Source organism: Passer domesticus, chromosome 2 (genome assembly GCF_036417665.1).
Source record: "Passer domesticus isolate bPasDom1 chromosome 2, bPasDom1.hap1, whole genome shotgun sequence".
NCBI classification, from domain to species: Eukaryota; Metazoa; Chordata; class Aves; order Passeriformes; family Passeridae; genus Passer; species Passer domesticus.
In genome coordinates, this window is record NC_087475.1 from 53150024 (window position 1) to 53177157 (window position 27134).

Here is a 27134-nt window from a genome sequence, read left to right on the forward strand (position 1 = left end):
AGAGAGTCTACAGACCATCTGAATGACATGCAGCTAAAGCCAACATTATCAATTTTTAATGTGTGGACTCTCTACTGAAATTATTAAAATATTCTCTGCTGATGAAGGTGTGTGCTGCATCTGTATGAAGACCAAGCATATACTCAGTTGCATTAGCCAGAGGGTTGAAAGAAATTATTACTCCCCTCTACTCATGATGCCAAAATGGAATGCATTTTCCAGCTGGTGGCATTTCAATTGATGAGGAAATTGAGCCAGCTATGAAGCTGAAACAGGAAGCACACAATATATGAAGAGAACCTGAGAGGGCATTCACGAAGAAAGCTAAGAGACATGGTATTTTCAACATCCAATCAGGGTGGTATAAAATCATTCTTTTCTTACAGGTGCACAATGAGGGGATATTGGGCACCAGTCCTAAGTTGTAGTTTCTAAGTGAAAACCACATCTTTAAAGGGAGAGTAGTACTCATTGTAGCCGCTTTCTCTGAGAGGCTGTGGAATCTCTGTGCTTGGAAATATTCCAACCTAGACTCAACAAGGCTATGAGCATTCCGTTTCATCAGTCAACCTGATGCATTTAAGTCCGAATTTTCTACATTCCATTGCTGTGCAATCAAGGGAAAATGTAATATTCACATAGCACTCAGATGTACTTATTTGTGGCGTTATGCAATTTTCAATTTTCAGAAATTTCATGAGATTAGAACTATGATTCAGATCAGATTCAAAAGCCTGTAGTGGAATGTCTTATACAAGTGTATGTTTATACATGTTTATACATCCATATGCATGTGCATTTATATATTATATGTATTTATATATTTGGGGCATTACTGATCAAGTTCCAATTATGAAAACACCATTTAATCGATAATGCCCATAATTATGGACATGCTACTCATGTAATTGAAAGGAAGATAATTTAAAAGAAATGTGTTAATTCTTGTAAATTATTACTAAATAATAGCCTCTAGACAGATGACATTATAAACTAAGCACATTCTGCAGACAAATTTGTAGCCAGAGCAACAAAAACTATATCTGTGGCTCAAAAAGCCAAAACTATCAGCCTACGAGTGTAACTGCAATTCCTATTGTATTCTGTAATGGGCTTACTATGGAGTTAATAATTAGTGTTTCACACAGAAATTATGCTACATATTTAGAAAATAACAACTTGTACATGCAATCTCTTCACATAAGGGAAAACTGTCAAAACTGTGGAAATCACTGGCTGTTATGAAATGTCTCCTTCTACTTGGAATTGGACCTGTGACAAGATTGTATCCAAACCCAATCAATTTTCCATCAGTCTTGTGCTTTTCATAAGACTGAACACGCTGATTGTTTTGACTCTGAAGACATGAGCCATGTCTGACACACAGAGCAAGAATTAAAAGTATTGCTAAACTTCTCTGTGACTCTTCTGAGGATCTGTATTTTAGAGTAATCCAAACTTTTTCCTTAAACCTGTTTAATTCAGCTGTAAAACCTATACAGACTTCAGAGTATGATGCTTGGCATAGATTTAGACAAAATCTGAGCAGGAGTTGTGAAATTCCTGGGGGACTAAATAAACGTTATGTTAATTAGAATTTGATAACAATTTTAGAAATATATTATCTTAAGAATTTATTCAGAAGTACACCTGATAGTTTAGCTATTTGCAGTGAATCTTAGAAATGTATTGCTATGGCTTCCTCATGAAAGTTATCAGAATGTATATCCAGAAAGGATTTTGCAATCTAGTTTTTAAATACTTGCAGTTTTCTCATTACAAATTTTATACATATCAGCATAGATTAATGAATTCGGTAGAATAAATTACTGAATTATAATCCACCTTTTTTTTAACATTTTGGTAGCTAAATTGCATTTGAATAACATATGTTCTAAACATATGCTCTTAAGTCTTAACATTCTTAATCTGTTATATTCATCAAGACATGCTGAGATATTCTGCAACTGCCTTATTTATTGTATACTTGGTAAAAACCTCTTCCTTTTAAGAAGTGAAATCTGGAATATATTTTGGAATTGCATTACATAATTCAGTACCTCTTATTAAAGAGTTTTGTAAAGTACCTGCTGGTACTTTACAAAAAGAAAGTGGATATATATGAAAATACAGATACTTTGATTCATTTTCATTCAAAATGTTGCTGTACAATGAAGCAGAAGTGCAGAATAGTATCTACTGCTGTCTGTTTTTGTTTAACTAAATTTGATAAGAGGCAAGACCTTCCAGAGTTTATCAACACTTCCAAGTTTTCAGTAAAATTCAGAGTTAGCTGAAAATTTGCTTATTTTAAATAAGGTTGTATTTCCTTTGCAGTATCTTGCTTAGTAAAAATTAAAAAAAACTTACTGGAGAGGCTTTAAGAGACATTTAAGACACAAGTGACCTTGAAAGAGAGAATAGGATATTACTTCTCTCAAGTCAAGAATAGAGATTTCATCAAATCTATTTCAGCCACAGCATTAAAAGTAAAACAACAACAAAAAAAGGAATATTTGCCATTTATAGGCGTGTGCTTAAATTGTGTATTTGGCTGCAAGGGATTCTATGAAGGCAAAACCTAAATAGATTCAAACTGCTGTTAAATAAATTGAAGATAACATCCCAAAGATCTTCTAGGCATCTCATACAGGAAATCATTAAAATCACAATTTTTCAAACTCCGTGATACATGGAGAAGATAGAATATTCACCATTTAAACTCCTTCTAATCATTTCCAAGATTGCATTTGATCACTGGTCACAAATGCATCTCTTGCTTTAACCCTGTGCAGCCCTTTTTATGTACACATTTAACCACTGTGTATCACCTAAATACCTGAATTCTGTGCAAGACTTTATCAGGTATCAATAAATTTATCTGAATAAATACAATTTTAAATATAATGTATAGCTTCTAAAGCATCAGAAGATCCACTACTAAAAATTCAACAAATCCTCATGTCATTTCAAATCTTCATTTTAAAGAATGTTTCTGTTTCTATTCTGCTGTGTTAGGTAGCATAATTTCAGTGTAAATATCATGTAATAGTTTCTGTTTGTTTCCAGAAAAAATATTATATATATTATATATTTAGTTGTGTCGGGTCCTGCACTTGGGTCACAACAATCTCATTCAGCACTACTGTCTTAAGGAAGAGTGGCTGGAAAGCTGCTCAGCAGAAAAGAACCTGAGCCTGCTGGTCAACAGCCAGCTGAACATGATCCAGTGTCTGCCCAGGTGCCTGAGAAGGCCAGTGGCATCCTGGTCTGTATCAGCAACAGTGTGGCCAGCAGGAGCAGGGCAGTGATTGCCCCACTGTACTTGGTGAGGCCCCATTTTAAATGCCATTTTCAATTTTGGGCACCTCACTGCAAGGAGGACACAGAGGACCTGAGGCATGTCCAGAGAAGGAGTGGTAAAGGGTCTGGAGCATAAGTCTGAGAGGTCTGGGGTTCCTAGAATAAAGGAGGCTCGGGGATACCTTATCACACTCTACAGCTCATCTGAAAAGAGGCTGCTGTGATGAAGGGATTCATCTCTTTCCAAAATAACAAGTGACAGGACAAGAGGAAGTGGCCTCAAGTTGCATGAGGGGAGGTTTACATAAAGTATTAGGAAAACATTCTTCACTGAAAGAGTGCTCAAGCATTGAAATAAGCTACCCAGGTAAGTGGTGGAAACATCAACCCTGAAAGTGTTCAAAAGGTACATGGATATGGCTCTTGAGGATTTGGTTTAGTGGTGAACACAATGGTGCTGGGTTGTATTCAATAATTTTAGAGGACTTTTCTAACCTTAGTGATTCTGTATTTCTATGAACTTGAACACATCATAATGAAAAAATCTCCTAAAAAATCAACAGCAGGCCACAGCTGTAAAGTTGTCTTCGCCTCCTTCCCTTTCCAAATAAAGAACTTACAATCAGAAATTAATGCACATTACAGTTAGTTGACAGTATGAGATTATTTGATGTTAACTCTCAGAAAGAGTGAAACATAAGGTCTGTTCCCTCCAAATTTGTAATTTTCAAAGCAGCAATAAAACAAGAATAACTGTCAGTATAATCAATGTTATGTGCAGGATGGCAGATGTTTTACAGTTTCATTTCAGTCTGAAATTTGTCTTTTGGGATTTACACAGTAGATTAATAGATTTTCAGTATTAATGTAATAGTTTTTTAAAGTGTTTTATCAAACAACCTAATGTGACAAGTTTTCAGCAGCCTTATATCTTGACAATCACTTAAATACTGTTTTACATTATATACCATTATTTTGTTGGAATGAATGTGAAAATTCCATTGTTAATGGTCAGACGTCTTCGTGTGAATCATTCTATTTTGTGAAATATTATGGAATACAAAAATTTTAGTCATCTAAAAGAGGGCCTATCTTAATTGAATTTGTATCATGATACTGATTCTTGAGCATTATCCTGGATTTAATAATGTGCTTGAAGGTTGTAAGTGCTGTCAGAAAATGATTACCATATGAGTTTCTTCAAAAGTGCTTATAGTGTGAAAATCTTTGGAAGTCCCCTTTCAGTTGAAAGGTGGTTCTTTCCCAGAATCACATTTGTGTTTTGATGTTGATCTAATTTAAAATATATTCACTTTTTTCATACTAAAATTCTCAGGAATGCTTCAGTTTATGCTGGATGCTAGTTGAAAAGATGAATCAGAGTTCAACAATGGAAAAGAGAGCATATCAGGGAATTATTCAGACACATAACTGAGACCATTCCTGAACTTTTGTCTTTTCACTGCAATGGGTTTTTTGTTTCCTAGAGTGCTCTTGGCCAGTATATACATTTTCAATACAGTGATTTATTATAATTTAATCAGAAATTCTAACATTTTCATATGTCTCTGATATGATATTTTAAATATTTGGTATTAAATTGTTAAAATGGTTATTTGATTGAAATAGTTATTTGGTTAAAATGACTATTGTGTAAGAAATACTAGCATAAAATACCATTTGTAAATATTTTACTCCTTAAACAAAATTTTAACTGAAATATTCTCCAGAAACTGTGTACATGACATGACCCAAAACACATAAGATTTGAGATGCGTAGTGAAGATAAAAGAAACAGTATTGTTTCAAATCTTTATGATGTGGAGAGTCACAGAGAAATGCATTTTTTCCTCTATGATCTTGCAATTGCCCATGAATGCTTTTTTATTTTAATGGCTACCTGTTTTAAATTCAAATCTGAAGAACAGAATACCAAAAAAAAAATTCACGCCAGTGCTCTGACTGATGTTCCAATTACCTTTTGAAATACTATCTTAATTACAGTATTTATTAATATTTTATTAAAGTAGCGGCTTTTTTTTTTTGGACATGATCTTGCATATGCCTTCAACTCTTGCTTTGTGCTGTATTCCACCACATAGCAAGGCTAAGTAGGGTCAGAATAGGTCAATGGATGATTATAAGATTGCAAGTATATTTTTAGGTGCTACCACGAAGAAGAGTGCTAATGATTAAGTATCTTGTTTTCACTCCTGAATGTTACAACAGGACTGTGAATGAATTGTAAAAACAAGACCATAACCACTCAGCCCCTTTGAGTTACTAAAGACCCAAGAGATTATTTTGAGGCTTTCAAGTTTTGGTGCTAATGGGCTCATTAATCAGACTGAGAAATTCATAATAAGAACCAGAATGTATGAGTAGAAGACAGACAAGTTCAAATGGAGTGTTAGACATACATTTTAATGTTCAGAATGATTGCTTCTGAAAGCTACTGTGAAAGTGGCAAATTATCCATCTCCACATGTCTTTGCATTGATGCCTTTATAGAAAGAAATCTTCAGTGAATCAGATGTTTTTAGGCTCAACAGAAGAGTAACTGGGTTGAAACAAAAACTGAAACAATTCCAAGGCAGCTTCCTGCTTTGAGATACTGTTTAACACAAAGCAGAAAGGAATTGCTGATACTCTAGAGAGCTGTGCAGCCCTTCAGAAGGACTTGGACAGGTTGGAGAGAGGAGCTGTCTGAAATTCATCAAGGGCAAAACAAGCTCCTGTGCCTGTACGTTAATAACCCTGTGCACCAGTACAGGCTGGGGGCTGACCTGATGGAAAGCAGCTCTCAGGCCATGAGAAGGATCTGGGGATCCTGATGGACAACAAGCTGTCCATGAGCTGGAAGTGAGCTCTTGTGGCCAAGAAGGCCAACAGAATCCTGGGATACATGAGGAAGAGCATTGCCAGCAGGTCAAGGGAAGTGATGTTTCCCCTCTACTCAGCCCTGTGGTGAAGCTAACCCTGGAGTGCTGTTTCCAGTTCTGGGCTTCTCATTACAAGAGAAACATGGAGCTCCAGGAGCAAGTCCAGCGGAGGGCTCTGAAGATGATGAACATCTCTGTTATGAGGAAGGGCGCAGGAAGTTGGGCCTGTTCAGCTTTGGGGAAGAGACAGCTGGGAAAGGACTTCATCAATGTATATAAATATGATAAGGGAGAGTCAATTAAATGGTGTCAAGCAATAGGACAAGAGGCAATGGACAGAAATTGATTAGCAAAAAGTTCCCCAAATATGAGAAAGAACTTCTTTGCTGTGCAGGTGACCACACATTTGAGCAGGTTGTCCAGAGAACTTGTGGAGTCTCCCTTATTGGAGATATTTACAAACCATATGGACACAATCCTGTGCAATGTGCTCTGGGATAACCCTGCTTGAGCAGGAAGGTTGGACTGGGTGACCTTTCCAACCTTTGCTTTTGTAAACTGTATCCTATGTTATTACACTGGTTCTAACAGACATGTTCCCATCCTTTCCACTGGAAATCTGTTCCAGAGCTGAATGCTTTAACAGCAAGGAATACTTTTTTTTCCCTGAATTCCTGAGTTTTATTTTAGTCAGATTTAATTTAGATGAGTTTCCTGTTAGACTTGTTACCCTCTGTTTTCCTTGTTTTCCTCTTCTGTGCCTGTAATCAGTATAAACAAGACAGGGGCTCTATTAGGACATAAATATGCTCACCTTTACATAAATCAACATTATCATAAATCAACATGTTATCAACATTATTCTCATACTGAGTGCAAAAAGCAGCACTGCATCAGCTAAGAAAATGAGTTCCATCACAGCCAAAAGCAGTACAGTAGGAAAGAACGAAATGTTGTGCTAGGAGAATGAGAAACTGAGATTGTCATGGTGACTACTTTCCTGAAGTGTTATAATTTAAACCCAGAAAATTGCCATTCTGTTATCTACATGAGAAGGGTTGCATTCCTGCTGTGGAAACAGCACAATTTAAACAGCTGAGGCACCTCATATTTTCCATACTTGGGAAGTGCTAGGGATAAATCTTAGACAAGTAACAGCAAACCAAACAATCACCAGAGTTAGCACCAGTATGTACCCAGACTATACAATACTGCACCATTGTGACAATTTGCACTGTGTATCTGTATTTTTGCTACTTGCCACCTTTTAAATCCAAAGTACCTCTGGATGATCCAGAATACTGATCTCTTCTCCTATTTACTTGAAATTGTGCTGTTAACTTTTCCAATGACAAATAAATCAATCTGGGCCAATTCAAGTCAGACAACAGAATCATAGAATATGTTAAGTTGAAAGGGGGTCTCAGGGATCATTTAGTACAACTGCAGAGGACAGTCCCCAAGAGTCACACATGTACCTAAGAGCTTCTTGAACTCTGTCAGGTTTAGTGTTTTCACCACTACCCTGGGGAGCCTGTTCCTCTGCCCAAACACCATCTGGGGGGAGAACCTTTTCCTACTCTCCAACCTAAACCTCCCCTGATGCAGGCTATTCCTTCGGGTCCTGTCACTGGCACCACATCAATGCCAGCCCCTCCTCTTCTGCTCATGGGGAAGTTGTAACTGCAATGATGTCTCCTCTCAGTCTCCTCCAAGCTGAACAGACCAAGTGACCTCAGCCAGTCCTCATAGAGCCTTTCCCTCAATCACCATCCTTATTATCCTCCTCTGGATGCTCTGTAACAACTTAATATCTTATACTATGGTGCCCAAAACTGTCCTCAGTACTTGAGGTGAGGCCACCCCAGTGCAGAGCAGAGTGGGACAATCTCCTCCCTTGCCTGGCTAGTGGGGCTGTATCCAATGCACCCCAGGGTTGGCCCTCCTGGCTGCCAGGGCACTGCTGACATTCAACTTGCCATTGACCAAGACCACCAGGTCCTTTCTATGATGCTGCTCTCCATAATCTAATTCCCCTGTCTGTCTGTACATCCAGAGTTATCCCATCCCAGGTACAGGCCCTTCCTCTTGTTGAATTTCATGCAATTGGTGATTGCCCAGTCCTCCGATTTGTCAAGGTTTCTCTGCAGGGCTTCCCTGCCTTTGAGGGAATCAGTAGCTCCTCCCAGTTTTGTATCCTCTGTGAACTTGCTTAGTGTGCCTTCCAGTCCAGTGTCCAAGTTATTTCTGAAGAAGTAGAAGAACACAAGGCCTAAAATGGAGCCATGTGGACTCCTACTAGAAACAGGTTATCAGTCTGATGTCAAAGATGGCACCTTTTCAAGTTAGCTCCCCTAGGACCTGTTCCATGAAGTTCTCATCCAGGCATTTTAGGAACCTTCTTGCCTGGGTTATACCAGCTGTGTGATGCACTCAGTCATTTGTGGCAAGTTGAAGTCTAGGGTAGTTGACTTGGAAATGTCCCTAAGTTCTCAAAGGATAATCCATCAGCATCATCATCCTGGCTAGGAGGTCACTCCTATGGTGACATCTGAAGTATCTGTTTGCCCCTTGATTCTCCCCTAGAGGCTTTCAACTGTGCTGTTTCCAGCTGTGAACTTCATGCATTCTAACACTTCTATTACATACAGCATCACCCCTCTGTCTCTTCTGCCCTGACTTTCACTCCTGAAGAGCCTGGAACCATCCAACAGGGCACTCCAGTCACAGCACTCATCCCAACAGGTTTCATTTATGCAACTATGTCAAATCCCCGGGACTGGGCCAAAGGTGTCAGTAGACCCATCAGATGTCAATAGACAAAGTGTTGAGTAGATCATCCCATCATCTGGGAGCTACAACGCCCAGATTTTTCTGCTTGCACCAACCTCAGAGCTATGCATTGACCTGATGGATCTGCCTCTTGCTGTCAGTATTTTTTTAGGTCCCCAAACTGTGCTCCCTCATTCTACTAACTTCATTTTGGAAAGGTAAACAAGCAATAACAAAGACCACCAAAAAAAGGAAAGAATTAAAAAAAAAAACAAAACAAACCCCCCCCCCAAAAAAAAACAAACCCAAAAAACCCCAAAACAAAGCAAAACAAAACAAAACAAAACAAACAAACAAAAAAAAAAACCAAAAAAACAGAAGGCAGGAATGAAAGATGAAGTAATTAATATTTAATTTGTTTGCAGGCTGCTGAGTTTTGGTTTTCCTAGATACCATGGTAAGAAGAAAATGTTATCCATACATTAAGAACTAATGCCAAGAAGTTCAAGGGTTTGTAGGATGCAGGACCTTCCAGGACAGTGTTGGAAGATTTTTTAAGTCAGGGGGAGCAAAATGTGTACATGTCCTCATCCATCTAGCAAATTGTGCCTGTTTTGTGTGCAGGTTTAGGCTTCTTGAATCTTCTTGGATGTGAAAAAGAATATAGGCATGAGTTGAGACAAGATCTTTCCCCAATACAGGAGAAAAATATAAATTATTCTGACATAGCTTGAAATTTTCAGACAGTTTATCATAATAAACCGTCATATTAGCAAATGTCTATGAGCAACATCTATTGAGCTGTCCTTAGACTGTGAAATCCCAGAATGCCACATCATATTCACAATAAATTAGACTATAATATGGCTATTTTTGCAGCCTCATATCCTAAACTCTATTTTTTAATGAAATCATAAGATGCAAGTAAAAAAATAAATTTTTTAGATTGTGAAAGTCTAGCTTAGTAATTAAGGAGCCTTATACTGAGATTTCAGTATGCTGTATAAGATTGTGCCCATGGACACAGTCTATTCTATCCTTAACCTGCTGTCTCCTCTCCCCAAAAAGCAGCACTTGCTTATCTCTTTTCCCCTGCAAAGTTGAAACAGTGGGATACACAGATATATAGGATCCCTTTTTGAAATGATGATACCAGGCTGGCATCTGGTGCTGGAAGAAACATAGCTCTTTGGATTACCTAGGTCAGATGGAGCTCACCCTCAAGATAAAATCTGAGATTTGGTTAGAGATTCAGGATCACAGGTTCAGGTTTCCAGATGGAATCTGGGATTTGGCTGGGGAACCAGACCATAAGCATGTTAATAAATACTGGTCCTTTGTCTAATGGGAGTTAATAATGGGCTGAAAAGTCCACTCTCTTTAGGGAAGAAGTTACGCAGTATTGTAAAGGAGGTATAGTCTTATATGATACACAGCTGATACAGAAAATGGAGCATTTTGTGAATTCAGGGTAGCACAGCAGCAATAATTCCAGACTGAAATAACTTGTGTATTGACCAAAATCAAAATTTTCTTTCATGTCTTATCACTTCAGAAAGTATACTACCAATATAAATCAGATGCATTATTTATTCATTTATTTAAATATTCTCATGAAAACTTAAGTTCTAAACTGAAAGTAGTATGAGCTTAAAATATTATAAACATTAGTTACGTACTAAGTGAAAGCCTAGTATATGGATATCTCTTTCTTGGGATTGGTTTATGTGATTTTAGTTTTTAATTGTTAAGGTCACAGAATCCAAATCACAAAAATATAAAACATTTTAAATAAGACCCCTACATCCAAAACCAAAACACCTGCTAAGCATTTTACTTCCTTGATAACTCTGAGGTAGCAGGTTCACAATAGCACTCTCAGAATATGACATTGTTTGTCAACATATGAAATTATTTAATATTTTTCAGGTTCTTCATTATAACTGATACATGATGATTAGTGAAATCAATTACATAACCATCAATGAAAACTAGCTTTTGCAAGATAATTTGATTCCATGTGGAATAATAATCATTACAAGTTAAGATTAAAAAAAAACTAATTTAATTGTGTTGGTGACATCATTATAAAGATATATGGTATTAAATTCATTTTGGTAATAGTTTAATTTTATTAGAGACTTTGTATTCCTCTGATGCACAATATATTAGATACTTGGGCAATTTCTTATCTACCTTTAAACACAGATATATTTTGTTTACATGGCTCTAATGTTTACATGGTTCCAATACTTCAAGTTTATTTAATGCTAACCTTGTGTACTGCTGAAAAGGTTTAAAAGTGAAACAGCTCTACCACTGAAATGCTATAACCCCACAGCAATGGTTACTGCATGGTCATTTTTAGAAAGTGGAAGAGCAATCAAGTGACACAGCTTTGTCCAAGGGGGTTCAGAGACTGTCATACTTTACACTATAAGTTACATTTTCTGAATTAAAAGCAAAAATCTACTACTCCACTTAATTAAAACATAGAAAGGCTATGTGAATGGTGCATGCAGAGCAGATCCAGTGCATCTTATGAGACTTATGAGATGGTAAAGACCGATCTACAAAGCCTCTTAAAGTATTAGTCAAAAATTACTGGTCGTGGAGACTCAAACAACTCTGTCATGTAATCTTCAGTATGCGGAAAGGTTCAGTGCCTGTTCCCATAATAAAGGCTTATCTGTCCATGAAGACCTAGGCATTCCTGAAAGCACTTCACTAGAACAAGGTGAGAGGAAATGTCCTCCACTTGTGCCAAGGGAAAATGCCATTTGATATTAGGAAAAATTTCTTCACTGAAAGGGTGATCATAGTGTGGAATCACTATTCCTGGAAGTATTCAAAAAACATTTAGATTTCATACCTGAGACATCGTTTAGTGGTGAAGATACCAGTGTTAGATTAATGGTTGAACTGGATGATCTTGTCTTTTCCTGCTGTAATGAATCTGTGATACTATAACTGTGTGCCTCAATTCCTACCTTGCATCTTAATCTCAGGAGAATTTAAAATTTGTTTAATGCATCCTGAAAAGATGTCACAGATATCTGTTGTATCCTGTTCCCTAAAGTGCAAAAAAGAAGACTAGTCACATTAAAAAAAAAAAAAGGTGGATATTTTTTTCCACAATTAGCATATGAGAAATTATTTAATGATTTCTGTTATGGTAGAACAGTTAGCCATTGAAATATGCTTTGCTGCTCCAAATGAAATGAACCTCAAGGAGTTAAAACATTATCTGGGAAGATTTAACATTCATTAGTCAGTTCAGGAAGTGCTAATAAGTTGAAGGAGAAAGTTTTAACCTCTGCAGATCAAAAACCTGGATTTCATATATATATCAGAATTATATATATTGCAATTATATTCTATACAAGGATATATATGGTATATTTATAATATATATTACATATATATATATATATAACATAACATAAAGTTATTACGTTCTGCAATACTCATGCCCAAGTAACATGAAATTTATGTAAGTCCACATGTTTAGAAAAAGGGATTTGAGCTTAGGTGTTTTGTCTGAAAACTTTGTTTGATTCTACAATCAGTACAGAGGCTGGAATAAGTTCTCTTTAAGCATGTATGCAAATAAAAAACAACTTAAGATGACCAAAAAAACCCTTACTCAAATCTAAATTTATTGTTCTGAAGTTAAAGCTCCTGCTTGGAATGTTATTCTTAATAAATGAAGTTCTGTGGATTCATGAAATGTGTTGCACCATCACAATGCTACTCTATAGTATTAGGTCTTTGGATTAATATGCTATTGCAAAGTTTGATGTTGGTTCCTATTAAGAGGTACAGTTATTTCTTTTTTTCATAATGGGATTTAATGTCAGTTGAACCAGGCTTAATTAAACCTTGTCTTATAAATCATTTAATTGAGAAGTGCAATGAAATCTTGTGAGTTTTATGACTTTTTAATTAAAATTAAATAAGCCAGTTTATGGTTAAGTGCCTCCCTACAATCTAGTTTCCTTACATTTCCAAGCTATTCTAAAATGTTCTAGACACACAATTTAAACTTTATCAGGAAGTAATGGTTTAAAACCTCATTCCAGAAAAATCTACATTTTTAGGGACCTATTGACTTTTATTGTAGCAATTTTAAAAAGAACTGAGTCATGTTTTGATCCAATTATCATTTATGTTAAGGTAGCTTAACAGCATGGTTAATATAGGTCATGACCACATATACATCTTTGATTTTCTGTTGTGTAAGCATCCTATATATGTTGAGTTAAAAAGTAGCACATTGAAACTTAAGTTATACATATCAAACTATTCATATTTATAATAAGCATAATTTTCAACTTTGTCTAATTTATTCTATCTGCACTTACGCATTTTATCTGTAATTACACATTTCAAGGAACTTCTGTCTCATGATTTTGTCACGTATGTGTCTGCAATATTCATCTTTGCTGCCTTATATAAAATAATATGCAGTTAATTTTTAATAAATATGTTTAAACAGTACATTTCAAAAAGTATTAATTTGGAGAATTAAAAGAAGAGTTTCCTTCTATTGAGTAAGTCAGGCAAGGACAGCATGTGACACGCAAGAGCCAGAGTATAATTCTATTGTTGTAAGTCTTACACATTATTTTCTTGTATTTGTTATAATGTCTTATATTTGAGTTTTTGATGACCAGTCACTATTTCCCTGGTTCAGACAAAATCAAGCAATTATAGGCAGCATTGATTGGATTTGCATGTGCTAAAAGCTGAATTTAGAGGGTTATCCACTTCTCTCAGTTTTGATGTTCTTACATTTGAGTCTTTGACTGATGTGTTGTTATTCTTTCCCACTTCTCATCTTAAAAATTCATTATTATTTTTCATAAATTCGATGTTGCAACTTACCGTTCCCAATATTGCTTTTTACATTTTCAGTTTACATTAAAATATAGTTGTTTTTTTTTGTACCTCCAGTATTCAATTACTTCACTTTCTGTCTATAAATTGAGAATATGAAAACACATTTACAATTTCTCCACAGAGATAAAGCACCCTAAAAGAAATATTTGGAGAAAAATATCTGTAGAATTGTGATTCTACTTTGTCCTGTTGATGTAGAATAGGTAGTTCAGGGAGTGCTTAATTCAGTCCTTAGGATTCAGACAACTAAATGCAACACTTTTATGGGGGTTGTTTGTTTGTTGTTGTTTTTGGTTTTGGGTTTGGTTTTTTTTTTCATTTTATTTTGTTTATATGTTTTATTAGTTTATAGGGGATTTTTTTAAGGTTTTTCAGTTATTCCTATTTTTATTTGTCCTGGTTCTGTCCAGGACAAGGTTAATTTTTTTGCAGTAGCCAGGAGTGGGACATAACTAGGACACAGACGTCTGTAAAACCTTATGTCATTGCTGGGAGTGGGGGAGAAAGGTCTCTTCCAAGGGAATGGGTTCTTTCTGGTCAAGTAAACACGACAGAGGGATCCATCTGGTGTTGTCTGTTGAGGATAGGGGGAGTAGGTGTGAGGGCTGTGGTTCTGTGTGAATAATTTCCTTTCTTGTCTCTGTCATTAGTATAGTTGCTGTTACTCTTTGTTTTCTTGCCTCATTCCTGTTTCCTGTAATTTATTCCTATATCAACCAGTTAGCTTTACCTTTTGTGCCTCTAATTTTCCTCTCCAGCCCACTGCAGTGTGGAAGGGGGAGGGAAAAAGCAGGAGAGAAAGAGTGTCAGTGGTTTGGAGGGTCTCAGTGGGGCACTGAACCGGGGAGTACCATTCCTAAACTGCAATAGTACAATAGTTTTCAATACTGTGAGATCCTAATTACTGTAAACTATTTGCATGATAGCTGGATATTAAAAATCTGTTTGGAGCAATGTAAAAAAAATAAATCCTTAATTCATGATGGTGATTGTCCCCTCAGCCTTGTCATATATGTAGATGGAAATCTAGATATTTTTAATATAACTATGTGACTGACAAGTTATTTAAGGAATAGTAAAGAAAGACAGTGAAAATATCCAGGAAAATGTAGTATGAGCATGTAAAGACTTACAATATATTTAATGTGCTCAATTACAACTGAGTTTATAAAAATTTCAAACAATAGCCTTTGTTAATTCTGACAATTTTTAATTATGATATAATCATATAATCCTCATTGTTTTCAAAATATATTTATATGTGAACTACAACTATAGCTGTTGAACTCTAATAATTTATGTTTTGTTTTTCTCTTGAGCTGCAAGGATATGGCAGAGCATACCCATATCTGGGCATGGCAGATACTGACTAATCCTATGCTTTATTAGCTTTAACATGCTTTTTAATTTTTTTGCAGTATTACTGAATCTGAAATACTTTTTTCTTCTCAGGAGAATATAATGGAAGTTATAAGAAATCAAGAATTTTTACTTCTACCTGCCGAAGAACTCCATAAACTTCTTGCCAGTGATGATGTGAATGTTCCTGATGAAGAGACCATTTTCCATGCCTTAATGATGTGGGTGAAATATGATATGCAGAGGCGATGCAATGACCTAAGTATGCTGCTTGCTTATATCAGATTACCACTCCTTCCACCTCAGGTATTTTTTAAATTATGTAATTATCACCATCACAACAAGAACGTCATTGTTATTGTGTCCTTGTGAAAACTCTATCAGTTTACAAACTGCAACTTCTGAATACTCTGTGTGTTTAAAAACAAACCTGTTCAGCATCAGAAAAAATTAGTGATAACCTTTTACCCAGGATGATCTCAATAAACTTGAGGATTGGACCAACATATTCACAAGAAGGGCAGAATTGTGAAACTGAAGAGGAGTAACTGCACATTTCATAACTTCCTAAGACAAAACAGGCAGATTAATAAATATTCTCAGAAAAACCAACAGAATGTAAACAGAACAAGCAAACCAACAACAAAAAAAAAACCCCAAACATGTGGGATTTTTACAGCTACCTGGCTGGAGATGAGTCAATACTATGAATTAAGAAAACTCTGTATTGTTTTACAACACAAAAAATTCTGTCACCAGGCAATATGAAGTTACTATTCCTATAATACCTGGCGCTGCTAAGTCTGCGCCTACACAATTGTTTCCAATTTTGTAATCCATTATTTGAAAGGCATAGGCACAAATTGGAGAAAGTTCAGGGGTTGGCTACCAAGATGGTAGGTCTAGAAAGGAGAAGCAGAAGTGGGATTGTTCAAACTAGTGAAAAGAAGGCTAAGCAATGACCTAATAGCAACTTAAGACCTGAAGGTAAGATCATGGAACCACATTCCTGGGCACACCAAAAATGTAAGAGACAAACACTCTTAACTTGTAGATGGACAGTTCAGGTTAAACATTGGCTGAGGGAGGAATTACTTGGACTGCAATGAACAAATGCAGCGGTGTTTTTAAAGGTCAGGTGTGCTTCTTCATTGAAGGTTTTCCTGAATTAGCTAGACCAGATCACTAAATCCAGTGTTGGCAGAAGCCCTGATTTGAGTGAGCAGACCTAGTTGACCACTGGCAGTCATTTGGATCTCTCTCCTATGAATGCTTCTATCAATCTGTGATTCAGGCAGCTAAGTAGCAATTCTTTTTCATAATTCCATACACTCAGTCGTTCTCCTTGCAATTAGTGTGCTGGGCCTGGCTGGAGTGGACTTTCTTCATGACAGCTGATAATGTGCTGTGCTTTGCACTTATTAACAAAACAGAAGGTGAGAGTAACCCATCCTGTTAATAGATCCTTTGGGGCAGATTGGAGTGAAACAAGGCTGAATGACTGGTGTTTTTAAACATACACATGTAGGCTTTATTGTAGAACAATTTGGTTGCACAGAAAAACTGGTATATAACTAGTTATAATATAAAAGCATAAAAATAGCACTTAAGAAAATTAATTTTCTTAAACATTAAGAAAATGTTTAAGAAAAAGAAGGAAGGCATAAGAGTAGAAAGGCCTTACCACCCATAGGCCTCAAGACAAGACTTGTTTGAGGCAATTTTGATGTCTGTTGAAGTGATGGTCACCATCTTGGTCAAAGTGACAGTTTCAGACTTGATCACCGGGTGATGGAGGAAATCCCAGTGAAATCCACAGCACAGGAAAGCTATTTGGTTTATATCCATTCAGGTAGGAAAGCCCAGGTACCTCCCTTGGAGTGGGGAATTTCATCTGGATTATGCAATGTGGATCATGGGACACTTCTGGAGTCTTTGACACCTTCTAAGATACAGCTGCTTATTTCATCAATGAATTTGGGTTCCTTAAGGCCCATTATGGCCCATCAGCAGAGACTGATACCTTCAGGCTATGTGTGAATGCCACAGTACTTCCCTGAAGGGGAGTTATCACAGCTGAGTCACTTGAGTAAGGACAAAGACTGAGTAGTGTGCCTATCAGGATTTCCCTCTGTCCTTATCTGGTTCAACACCAGCTGTAGCCTGAGGTGTCAGGTGTGCTCTCCCCCTGGACCTGGGAGGTTACTTTGCACATCAGCAGCTTGTCCCCAATTGTTTGAGCCATCATCATTCCAATCTCTCTTCCAGTGTCACTTCTGGTGTGCCCCCTTTTTCTTATCTCAAGTTCTCCTCACAGTCCAAATTCTGGTTAGTAGGCATATTTAGGGAGATGTGGGTTGTGATGGTTGCAGATGAACAACTGGATCTTTGCAGTTTTCTACAGAGGGCAAAAGTCCTCTGATGATTTTAGCAGTGTTTAAGCCATTATCCATTTCAGTCTTTACATGTTTTGGATGACTAGGGCACTGGGTACATGAAAAGAAAAAGGTTTAAAAACCTTTTTAAAGATTTTTTAAAAATCTTTTTTAAAAAATGGTTTTTAAAGCTTTTTTAAAAAATTTAGGAAGATATGTTTTATAGTGATGTACTGGCAATTCTCTTGAACTTTCTGTTCTATTTAATCTGGAAATTAAGTCTTATACACTCATGCTGGTCTGTAATTGAGAACTGCATCATAAATGTGTCAACTATAATGCTAAAAAAGCAAGGTCTTTTTCAAATTAGAATTAAGATATAACAGAATTTCAGCAAAAAATTATTTAGAACTGAAAGTGAAATTTTACTTTTCATTACCAAAAGGGTATTTTTTTCCTTCTGTGGTTTGTACTTAAATATATATCAAATAAAAGCCTCTGCCATTTTCATTGCACTGAAAATTAACTGAAGATTTCTCTGGAAAGAAGCCAGGTCAAAATTAGGAGCTCATCATTGGACCTTTGGGGAAAAAAAAAAAAAAACCAAACCAACTATCTACATTCCTTACTTTTAAATTCACTTAAAAAAGAGGAAGTCAAAGACTACAGAAGTTATTGACAGACTGGAAAGATTGTACTGAGATCCACTTAAAATGAAGGTTTAAATTTATAGTCTGAGTTTCCATGATACCTCATTTCACTCTCAAAGTGCAGTAATTATATTGGCAATGTAGTCAGACTTAAGTAGTACAATATTAAACTATGTAATTCATAATCCAGTAGATAAATTTAGGAGAAGGCAAGCCAGTATTAACTTGTTAAAAGGAAACTATCATGAAGCTGAAAATTAAATAATAGAACCTGCAATGTTGCCATAGAAACTTTTTTGCTTCTTTGATCTTCCTGGAACCATCTTCTAAACTAAAATGGTTCATATTTCTTCATTCAAGTCAAAAAGGAAAGACTAGTGGCTTGGCCAATATAAGAACTTATTTCATGTTATAATAGGTAATAATACAGGTAATAGTAATATTATAATAAGAATACTTAATAATATAAAACCCCACTTTTTAATGTGTGTTCCTATTGAACACATAGAGAAAACATAATTTATTCTCATTTTTATTCTTAAGGGATTTGGAGAGAGTGAAAATGTGGTGGCATCCTTGAACCTTGTTACTGCTGAAGTTTTTTAGGTAATTTATTTGAATTGTTAATTTACAAGCTTATCAAATATTTTCCCTGTGACTTTTGATAGCATTCTTTACAGAGAGTAAGTTAAAAAAGAAGTTAAGAAACAAGCAAAAACTGTATTAGGAGGACCTTTTTTCAGTTATTCAAAAAGTATAAGAAACTACTTTTGTGGCTGAATGGTGCCACTGTTGTCCTCAATTTTCAATTTTTGAATGCATTTTAAATAAAACCCTTTTAATGTTAAAAAACCCCAAGAAAATTAATACATATAAAACAATACAGAAACACTACAGATAATTTATATACAGGGGTGTGTGTGTGTCTGTGTATGTATTTTTTTACATGATGTGATAAACATATATATAATCGCAGAATCAAAAAAAAAGAATGCCTGAGGTTGAAAGGGACTTCTGAATAACCTGTGGTCCAACACTTCTGCTCAAGCAGAGATAACCTAGAGCCATTTATACAGGACTCTGTGTAAACAGTTTTAAATAATTCCAAGGATTCTGCCAGTGCTTAATTCCCTAACAGTATTAAAGTGTTTCCTGATGTTCAGAGGAAACCTGCTGTGTTTCAGTTTGTGCCCATTGACTCTGGTGCTCTGGGCATCACTGAAAATAGCCTGGATCTCTCCATTATGAACCTTCTCTTCAGGTATTTATGAACATTAGTAAGATTTTCCAAAGGCTCGTCTTTTCTGGGATAAACTGACACAGCTCTTTCAGCCTTCCCTTATAGGGGAGGTGCTCTGGTCCCTTCATCATCTTTGTGAGCCTTCATTGTATTCTCTACAGTATGTTCATGTCTCTCTTGTACTGAGGAGCCTAGAACTGGAAACAGCTCTCCTGGTTTGACCTCTCCAGTGCTGACTCTAGGGGAAGAATCAGTCTCCTTGACTTACTGACAATGCTTTGTGTGATGCAGCTCCACATATCATCTGCCTTCTAAGGCAAGGGCACAGTGCTGGCTCCTGTTCTGCCAAGCTGCTTTCTAGCTGGGTGCCCCACAGCATCTATTAGTGCATGATTGTACATTACACATACGCATGGACATACAAATATTCATAAGAATTTATTTCATTCTTTTATAGTAGAATGTAGTTAGGAACCCTTTTCTTAGAAGTGAGAACCTATAGTTGTGGAAATACGATTAGAACAGCTGAAGGTGTTCTTACCTAGTTCCCTGATGACTTGTGATATAGTGATTGCCATTCCCACCCATCAGGGAGCAAAACAATTCATCTAAATCCTCACTAATTGTGTACAGACAAAAGTCTAACCTTGTCTGCAGCTGAAGCTGAAACATTAACTTCTGCTCATGAAGAAAAATGGCATAGAAGAGATTAGGTGTATGTCACCGAATTCTCCTTTTCTTTCTTTCCACATTTCCCAAAAGACAATAATTTATTCTATGTTTGTATCTCCTGTTCCCTGATTCAAACTGTACCTTGAAACACTCAATGCAATGCAGCAGCATAGTTGAGCCTCTGCCTGTTTTGATTACTAATGATGCAATCACGTTTACTAAGATGAAAAGCTGTTTTTTGCTATTTGTAACATGCAGTGTAATGTATCTGTTAATGTTGATGCTACAGCATGAGCCAAGAATGTGTGCAGTTACTGTTGGGCAAAACATTATTTTTATGGTGTGACAAGTTGATAATGATACCTGGGCTGCTGAAGGAATTTTTAAGCAAGAGAAGTTAACACGATACTGAGTACCTCAAATAGCGTGACAGTAAAGATGAGGATGTTTAGTGTTTTTAAGTGAAGATGTGCATGATGAAAACAGCACAAATATTTCCTTATAGAAATGCTTAAATTAAAGTTAATTTGTATTCCACCGGTGTGCTGGGCTTATAAAGGCTGTTATTTGCATCTGCCTGTAACAGTAGATCAGTAGATCACTGGTTTACCTAGCAAAGTTAAAAAATAGCATAAAGCAGAGATATTACTGTCTTTTCCTCTATAACACTTTTAACAATATCACTTTCAGAGGCTTGCAAATCACATCAGTAGGATAATGCATAGTCTCTGAGTATTAAATACATTGTGGCTCAGATCCAGTGAGTCTGTTATAGGCATCTAAATTAGATTTCTTGCCCAGGAGCAGAAACAGTGCAGTCCTTATAAAATGAAGTACTTAAATACTGTGTAAGACACTGGAGAGGAAGTGAACAGATCCACATGGGTTCTCTTATTTCTACAGAGATGCTGTAGGTAAACTGTAGGAAGTACTGAGCCTCTAAATCCCCTTAGAATTCACACATTACATCTCACTGTACATGATCTTAAAAATGTATATGAATTTACATATAATAATTGACTAGAAACCCCTTAAATATTATCTTAGATAACTGGTTTTACATGATTATGTAAACTTGTAAATTCCTTCCACAACTCATCTGGCGTTTGGCAAAGTATTTATTTGTGCTACTAAAAACCCCTAATTAACCAGTTGTCAGACAGGTTCATTAAGTTTTGACCTTTTCAACATATATTGAGCTAGAGGAAACAACTGAAGGTCCCTTTACTTAACAAAAATGGAGGGTATCATTCTATGTCAGACAATCTTTAAATTTGTCTTTGAGAGCAGTGTGATTGATAATATGAAATGAGAAGCTTCCTCAGTACTCTGTCTGCAGTGTCACTAAACAAGTGCAGCTGATAAGAACTCACATCTGAGTAGAGTTCCAGGCTTTTAAGGTTGGTTCCTACCTACTGGTCTGGGGTAAATATTAAGGGTGAGTATAAACTCTGTCAGCCTCCACAACATTTTGTGAATTCTTTCAATCATTTCTAAGTAATTGCATACCAGGAGATTATAACTTGAATCTGAAAAGTCTAAAGGTATGATTCAGTTTCTTGTTCACCTATGTGTGCAGGCTTCTACACATCAGCTAGATTCCTAACCTCTCAGTATAGGCAATGAAGATCTGGTGCAATTCCCAGCACACAGGAGCAAACCTGTCTGCTGATTTGACAAGTTCCATGGATTATCATGCTGCCTGGCTCCAAGCAATTTTTCTAGAAACATTCCCTTCTAAATCCAGTACTATATTTACTGGCTTTGTGTGGATTCTAAGACACCCTGTGGTACCTCAAATGGTTGGTTTTGTGCAAGTGGCTTAAGCCAATTAAACCAAGCAATATTTTTTAAGAAATATTTATGTTACTTCCAAGAAAATATAAATTAATTACTTTAATAGTTAATAACTTCCCAGTCCACAAAAAATAAATTTCTGGCAAGCTTCTAGGATGATCTCCATATTCCTCTCTTAAATTATCAATGCAATAAAAATTTGGGCTTGAAATTTCAGTTGCCTTTATAATGACAATTAGTTGAGTATAGCCAGCAGAAACAAGATAAGCTGTTATTTCTTCATGTTTCTTATATATATATATATATAAAAGCTAGCTTTTAACTTTTTTCTAGCAGCTTCTCTGGATGTACCTTGTCAGCTGATACTTTACCTGAACAAAGATATGATACTTCAATGCAGTGTACAAGATACAGTCCAAAGGATTTTTTTGCCTTTTAGATAGTTCTACAATTGTGTAGATGAATGACATGTGAAAATTTGTAAATAGTGAAAATGATAACTGCTTAACACAGTTATGTGTGACCTTCATTTCCAAATACATTTTATTATCAGTAAAGTTCAGTAAATACTGGTAAATATCAGAAAATTTCAGTAAATGCTTTGAAGTTGTCACAAGGTGCTGTTCAAATAAAAGCATGTGACAACATACTTCTATAATACTATTTCTTTATCCAACACCCAGGCAACTTACCTGACTTTTATTCAGTTTCTCATGATATAGTGAGCATATGGTCACTAATAAATATTTCAGGGTAAATTTATCTAATGGAAGACTGGATTTCCACTAATTAAATCACATTTTCACATGGTCATAAAATACAAACTTGGCCACTTAAATTTATTCTGTGTTGTGAAATATTTAGAACAACACATACATATCCCCATTAGAATGTATAGACTGTGTCCATATGAAAACACATATTTTTGAATAAAATAGATTATATTAACTAAATAATCAATTAGAAGCTCTGGTCATATAAATAAGAGGATATCTTTCCTTGACCTTTGAAATAGCACCATTCTTAAATGATTTGCATTCATAGTACAGTTACATTCACATAAAACGATGTCTTCTATTTTGAGAAGGCCTGTTTTGCCTGTTGCTTGTGTTTTTTACAAGGTCATATGACCTGTAGTCTTTTTTTTGGTAGGTTTATATCTTTTTCTCTCTTACTGACTGTCAGATTGACAGTTATATTGTTGTGTGTTGCCTCTGGCTGGATGCCACTCTGATGCCAGTACTTCTGTGCAAGGCTCATGAATTGAGGCAAGTTTTGCTGCTAGCTGTTGATGTTCCATAAACCATGCCTCCAGAGGTCATGCAAATATAACTTATTGGACATAGTTAGGATAAAGATCAGTCACTGCTTTCAGCAATTGTTAACAACAGGTAGTTTTAGAAGCAAAAACCATTATTGCTGTTGATGTCATTGAAATCTGTCACTCTTAAGTAAAGAAGGAAAAGGGGAGGGCTATGAAATGGCTTGGGCTTAGCCTCTGTAATGTTAAGTCCCTATTTTCTTTAGTGTAGTGCTCTTTTCTGCTTTCTTCCTCGTCCCTTAGATTGATTCAACATAATAGACAAGCACAAAGTAAGACACATTTTCTTTTCTAGTTTTTTTTTTTTAGTTGAGTCATCAGAGATTGTGAATGCCTTAAAATAATTCTTCCTAAATTCTTAAACAATTCTTCCTATTCAACATTCGTAACATTTAAACATTGAATATACTGTCTGGAAAAGGTGCTTAAATACAGTCCCCCTTCTGTGATGTTTTCTTATCTGTTTTTTTTGCCTAATTCTAAGACTGAAAATCATATCTGAATCAGGAAGACATTATTTATGGAAAAAAATTGCTTCTTTTATGTTTCATTTCTTTATACTTATTCTCATATTAGAATTTTATAAAAGTTACATCAATTCTGGCAGACTACAGCTTACTGCAGTTAAGAGGTAACTACAGTAAAAAAATAGCCAGTAATTTTCAAATATGGGCTGTTAGTTGTTATTTACTGAATAATGTTTGTATTCCATTTGTTAGCATCTGTCCTGCTTTTACCTAATCTCCTATTTATCACTTTTAGAAGAAAAAAAATAAAGAATTCAGTTCAGAAGAACTTGAAATAAAGACATCTGTCTTCAAACAAAAGGAGACCAGCCAACATTTTAAAATGTCAAAGGCCAACCTTTTTGTTGCTTCTAGTGTTGGGGTATTTTTTATATTTTCTTTTATTTTAAATGTGATTGGGGTTTTATTAACTTTTGTTTCACTTTCTTTTGAATACAATTTGGCCTTTTGAATACAATTTGACATTTTCTTATTTCTTATGTAGTATTTTAATACTGTGGCAAAATATACATAGCTCTTGAAATTATGAACTTATTTTTTTTCCTCAAGGAGTAGGGAAAATAACATGAAAGGTAGTCTACAAGACATTAATCTTACCCAACTTTATCTAGAAACTTAATGTTTACTCTAAGAAGCAATTTATCTTGAAATAAAGATATTTTTCTTCATTTTCTGGAGAATAAGCATACCATGATGAAGTAAAATGTAGATCTGGGCATCAGTAGAATTGTGTAGTAAGCTTGCATCTTAGATTTTGGTCTTCTTATTTCAACCTCTCTGTAAAATACATAGATTGATAAAATTGTCATGAAAATATGTTAATGGAGGCAGAAGCTGGGGTGGAAAGGTTTAAAACAATTTCTCTATTCTAAACTGAATAACATATGAATCCATAATACATGTGGTTGATAAGTCAATTGGTCAAATTAGTACCAGTTTCAAAGACTCCTGGTTGTACAGGGAGTTCAACAAAAGTCAGTATGTGTGTCAAAAAAGTGTGCATATTTATAAATTAAGTTAAAATTTTAACAGTGTCATAAAAGATAACAGGGGTTTACTTATAGAAAATAATACTGAAGATTATAATAAATGAGATTGTTAAATCATAAGCTTTGGAGAAGAGTTAATGTTGTGAAAGTGATTTCAATACCACAGTTTAATTGCTTGCCACAGATGCTACCAATGAATGTTCCAATTCCATTATGTAGTTTATTTGAGAGGAAGAGGGGGAAAAATAATTTTCTTTATTTCTGTATCAAATGTACAGCCTCAGGGAATGTGTATGTACATGGCTGATTGTTTCTCTAGTAAATTCTTTAGAGTAATCTAATAGTAAGTTAAGGAAAACAAACTTCAGTTATGCTATATTCATATTTTTGGTTTGGATTTTGTACCCTAATGGGGGGAAGGAATAGGGAGGACTTGGATGTAACTGAAGGGTAGAAAGCCAGTTTAAAATTTCTTCTGAATATGAAATAATATTTAATGTGTTGGGGAAAAGGAATTACAAATTAAATGAATACTGAACACATTTCCTCTGCCAGTGACTGTGGTCATCAAAAATGCAAGCTTAGCAGATGTCAGAATTTGGATTTCAAACAGAAAACACAATTAGAATTTTTTTCCAAAATTTCAGTCAGAGAATAGTCATTATTACTGCTATGTGACTGAGCTTTCTGCAATATATTATCACCTGCATGCATACAGAGATCACAGACTTGCAGGCAGACTAATGAAAGTCTGTGGTGTCTAAGCAGTAAATCATGGTGTACATTATTCATAATATAAATTATTAGCCATATGTTTCAAGGAAGAACTGGTCTTTCTCAAAGATCCATAGTCTGCTGCATCTTATTGCTGAGGAGAAAATAATCTTTGTCTGAGAATACAGAAAACAGAGGGATTTAGTATAGTCTTTCTTCTTGAGTTGGTTGAGCAGCTGGCTTGACTAACACATCATGAATAATTTAGTCCATAAGCAACACAAATATTGAATTTCATATACTGAATATTTGTTGTACTAAAGAAAAATGCCTGGAAATCTCTGTGCTAAAAAAAACTTTACTGAAATCATTAATTAAACATGAGTAAGAAAAAAAGAACTTAAAAGAGATCCAGAATGTTCAATGAGCTGAAAAAAGATGGTAGAAAAAAAATGAGACGTGCTAAATTTGAGGTATAATTAATTGCAGATATTTTCCATTATTTTATTTCTAAGACAAAATATTGGAATGATTGTTTTAAAAGTGAGCAAAACATCAAATAATAAATTAGAAATAAACTGTTTTTTAAAAATTCAATATAAGGCTTCTGATTACAAGTCAAGTGAGTAAAGCAGATGGTTATCTTGGATTTAGCTCAATACATTCAATTCCTAGCAAAACCCAAAGGTCTTTTAATAATATTGCAAAGGTCCATATGGATCAAATGGAATTTAGTAATGGAGTTGAAATTTCAGGTACATACAGGATCAGTTTGAGGCCCTGTGTTCTCTATGTTTACAGGTGCCCAAAAAAGTTTACAACTTCTAAACTTTTTTCATTGTTTAAAACCTAAATGGGAGACTGAGGGGATGTTTAAGTGTTTTCATTTTCTTTATATGAAATGTACTTGCAAATCAGGATCTGTATAATAAATGTATAAATAATTATAATTAGTGTATAATAAATGACACTATTGTAATGTATAAATAATTATAATTAGTGTATAATAAATGACACTATTGATAATACCTCAGAATGCAAAAATTGGCAGAAAATTCTATGACTGAAGTGCATTTTACTTTCAAGATATAGTAATTTAAAATAAAGAGTTAAGGGATATGTATTTTTGCAGTAAATTCACAATTATACAATTCTTGATGTTGCACCTTCTGTTATGAAAAGCTAAGGGGTTTTTTGTGTACAAAACTGTCCCAATTTTTAAATTAATCCATAATTTTTGCTTTTTTTTTTAAATGATGACTATTCAGAATTTTAGTCTGAATTTTTAAAGGTCTTTAAATTTATTCTTCTTCTCTGAGTATAATTCTTAAACATTGTAATAATGTTAATGTTTAATAAATAGTCCCAAATATTTTCTCACATAAGCACTGCAAACATGCTGCTCTTCATACTCCTGTTCTCTTAGGATTTTTTCATGGATACTTAATTTAGTATGTATAAAAATAAGATTTGCTGTATATTTTTCCTTTTTGAAAGTATTACTGATGACTGAAATATCTTGCACATTTTACTTTCCTTTACCTTTTTTTTTTTACTTTATTTTTTTCAACAGTTAACAATATTGCTACTAGATATCACTTACATTTCTAATGTAAGCATGTAATTAATAC

At 35.1% G+C, this 27134-nt stretch overlaps 1 protein-coding gene across 2 annotated transcripts in view; it reads left to right on the forward strand.

Annotated features, from left to right (window-relative positions):
• KLHL1 (kelch like family member 1) overlaps positions 1-27134 on the forward strand; it is a 190475-nt gene that overhangs the window by 102879 nt on the left and 60462 nt on the right. For both annotated transcript variants that reach the window (XM_064408608.1, XM_064408609.1), the window contains one exon: positions 15312-15524. In XM_064408608.1, the coding sequence (XP_064264678.1) occupies positions 15312-15524 (213 nt within the window). The remainder of the gene's footprint in view (positions 1-15311; positions 15525-27134) is intronic.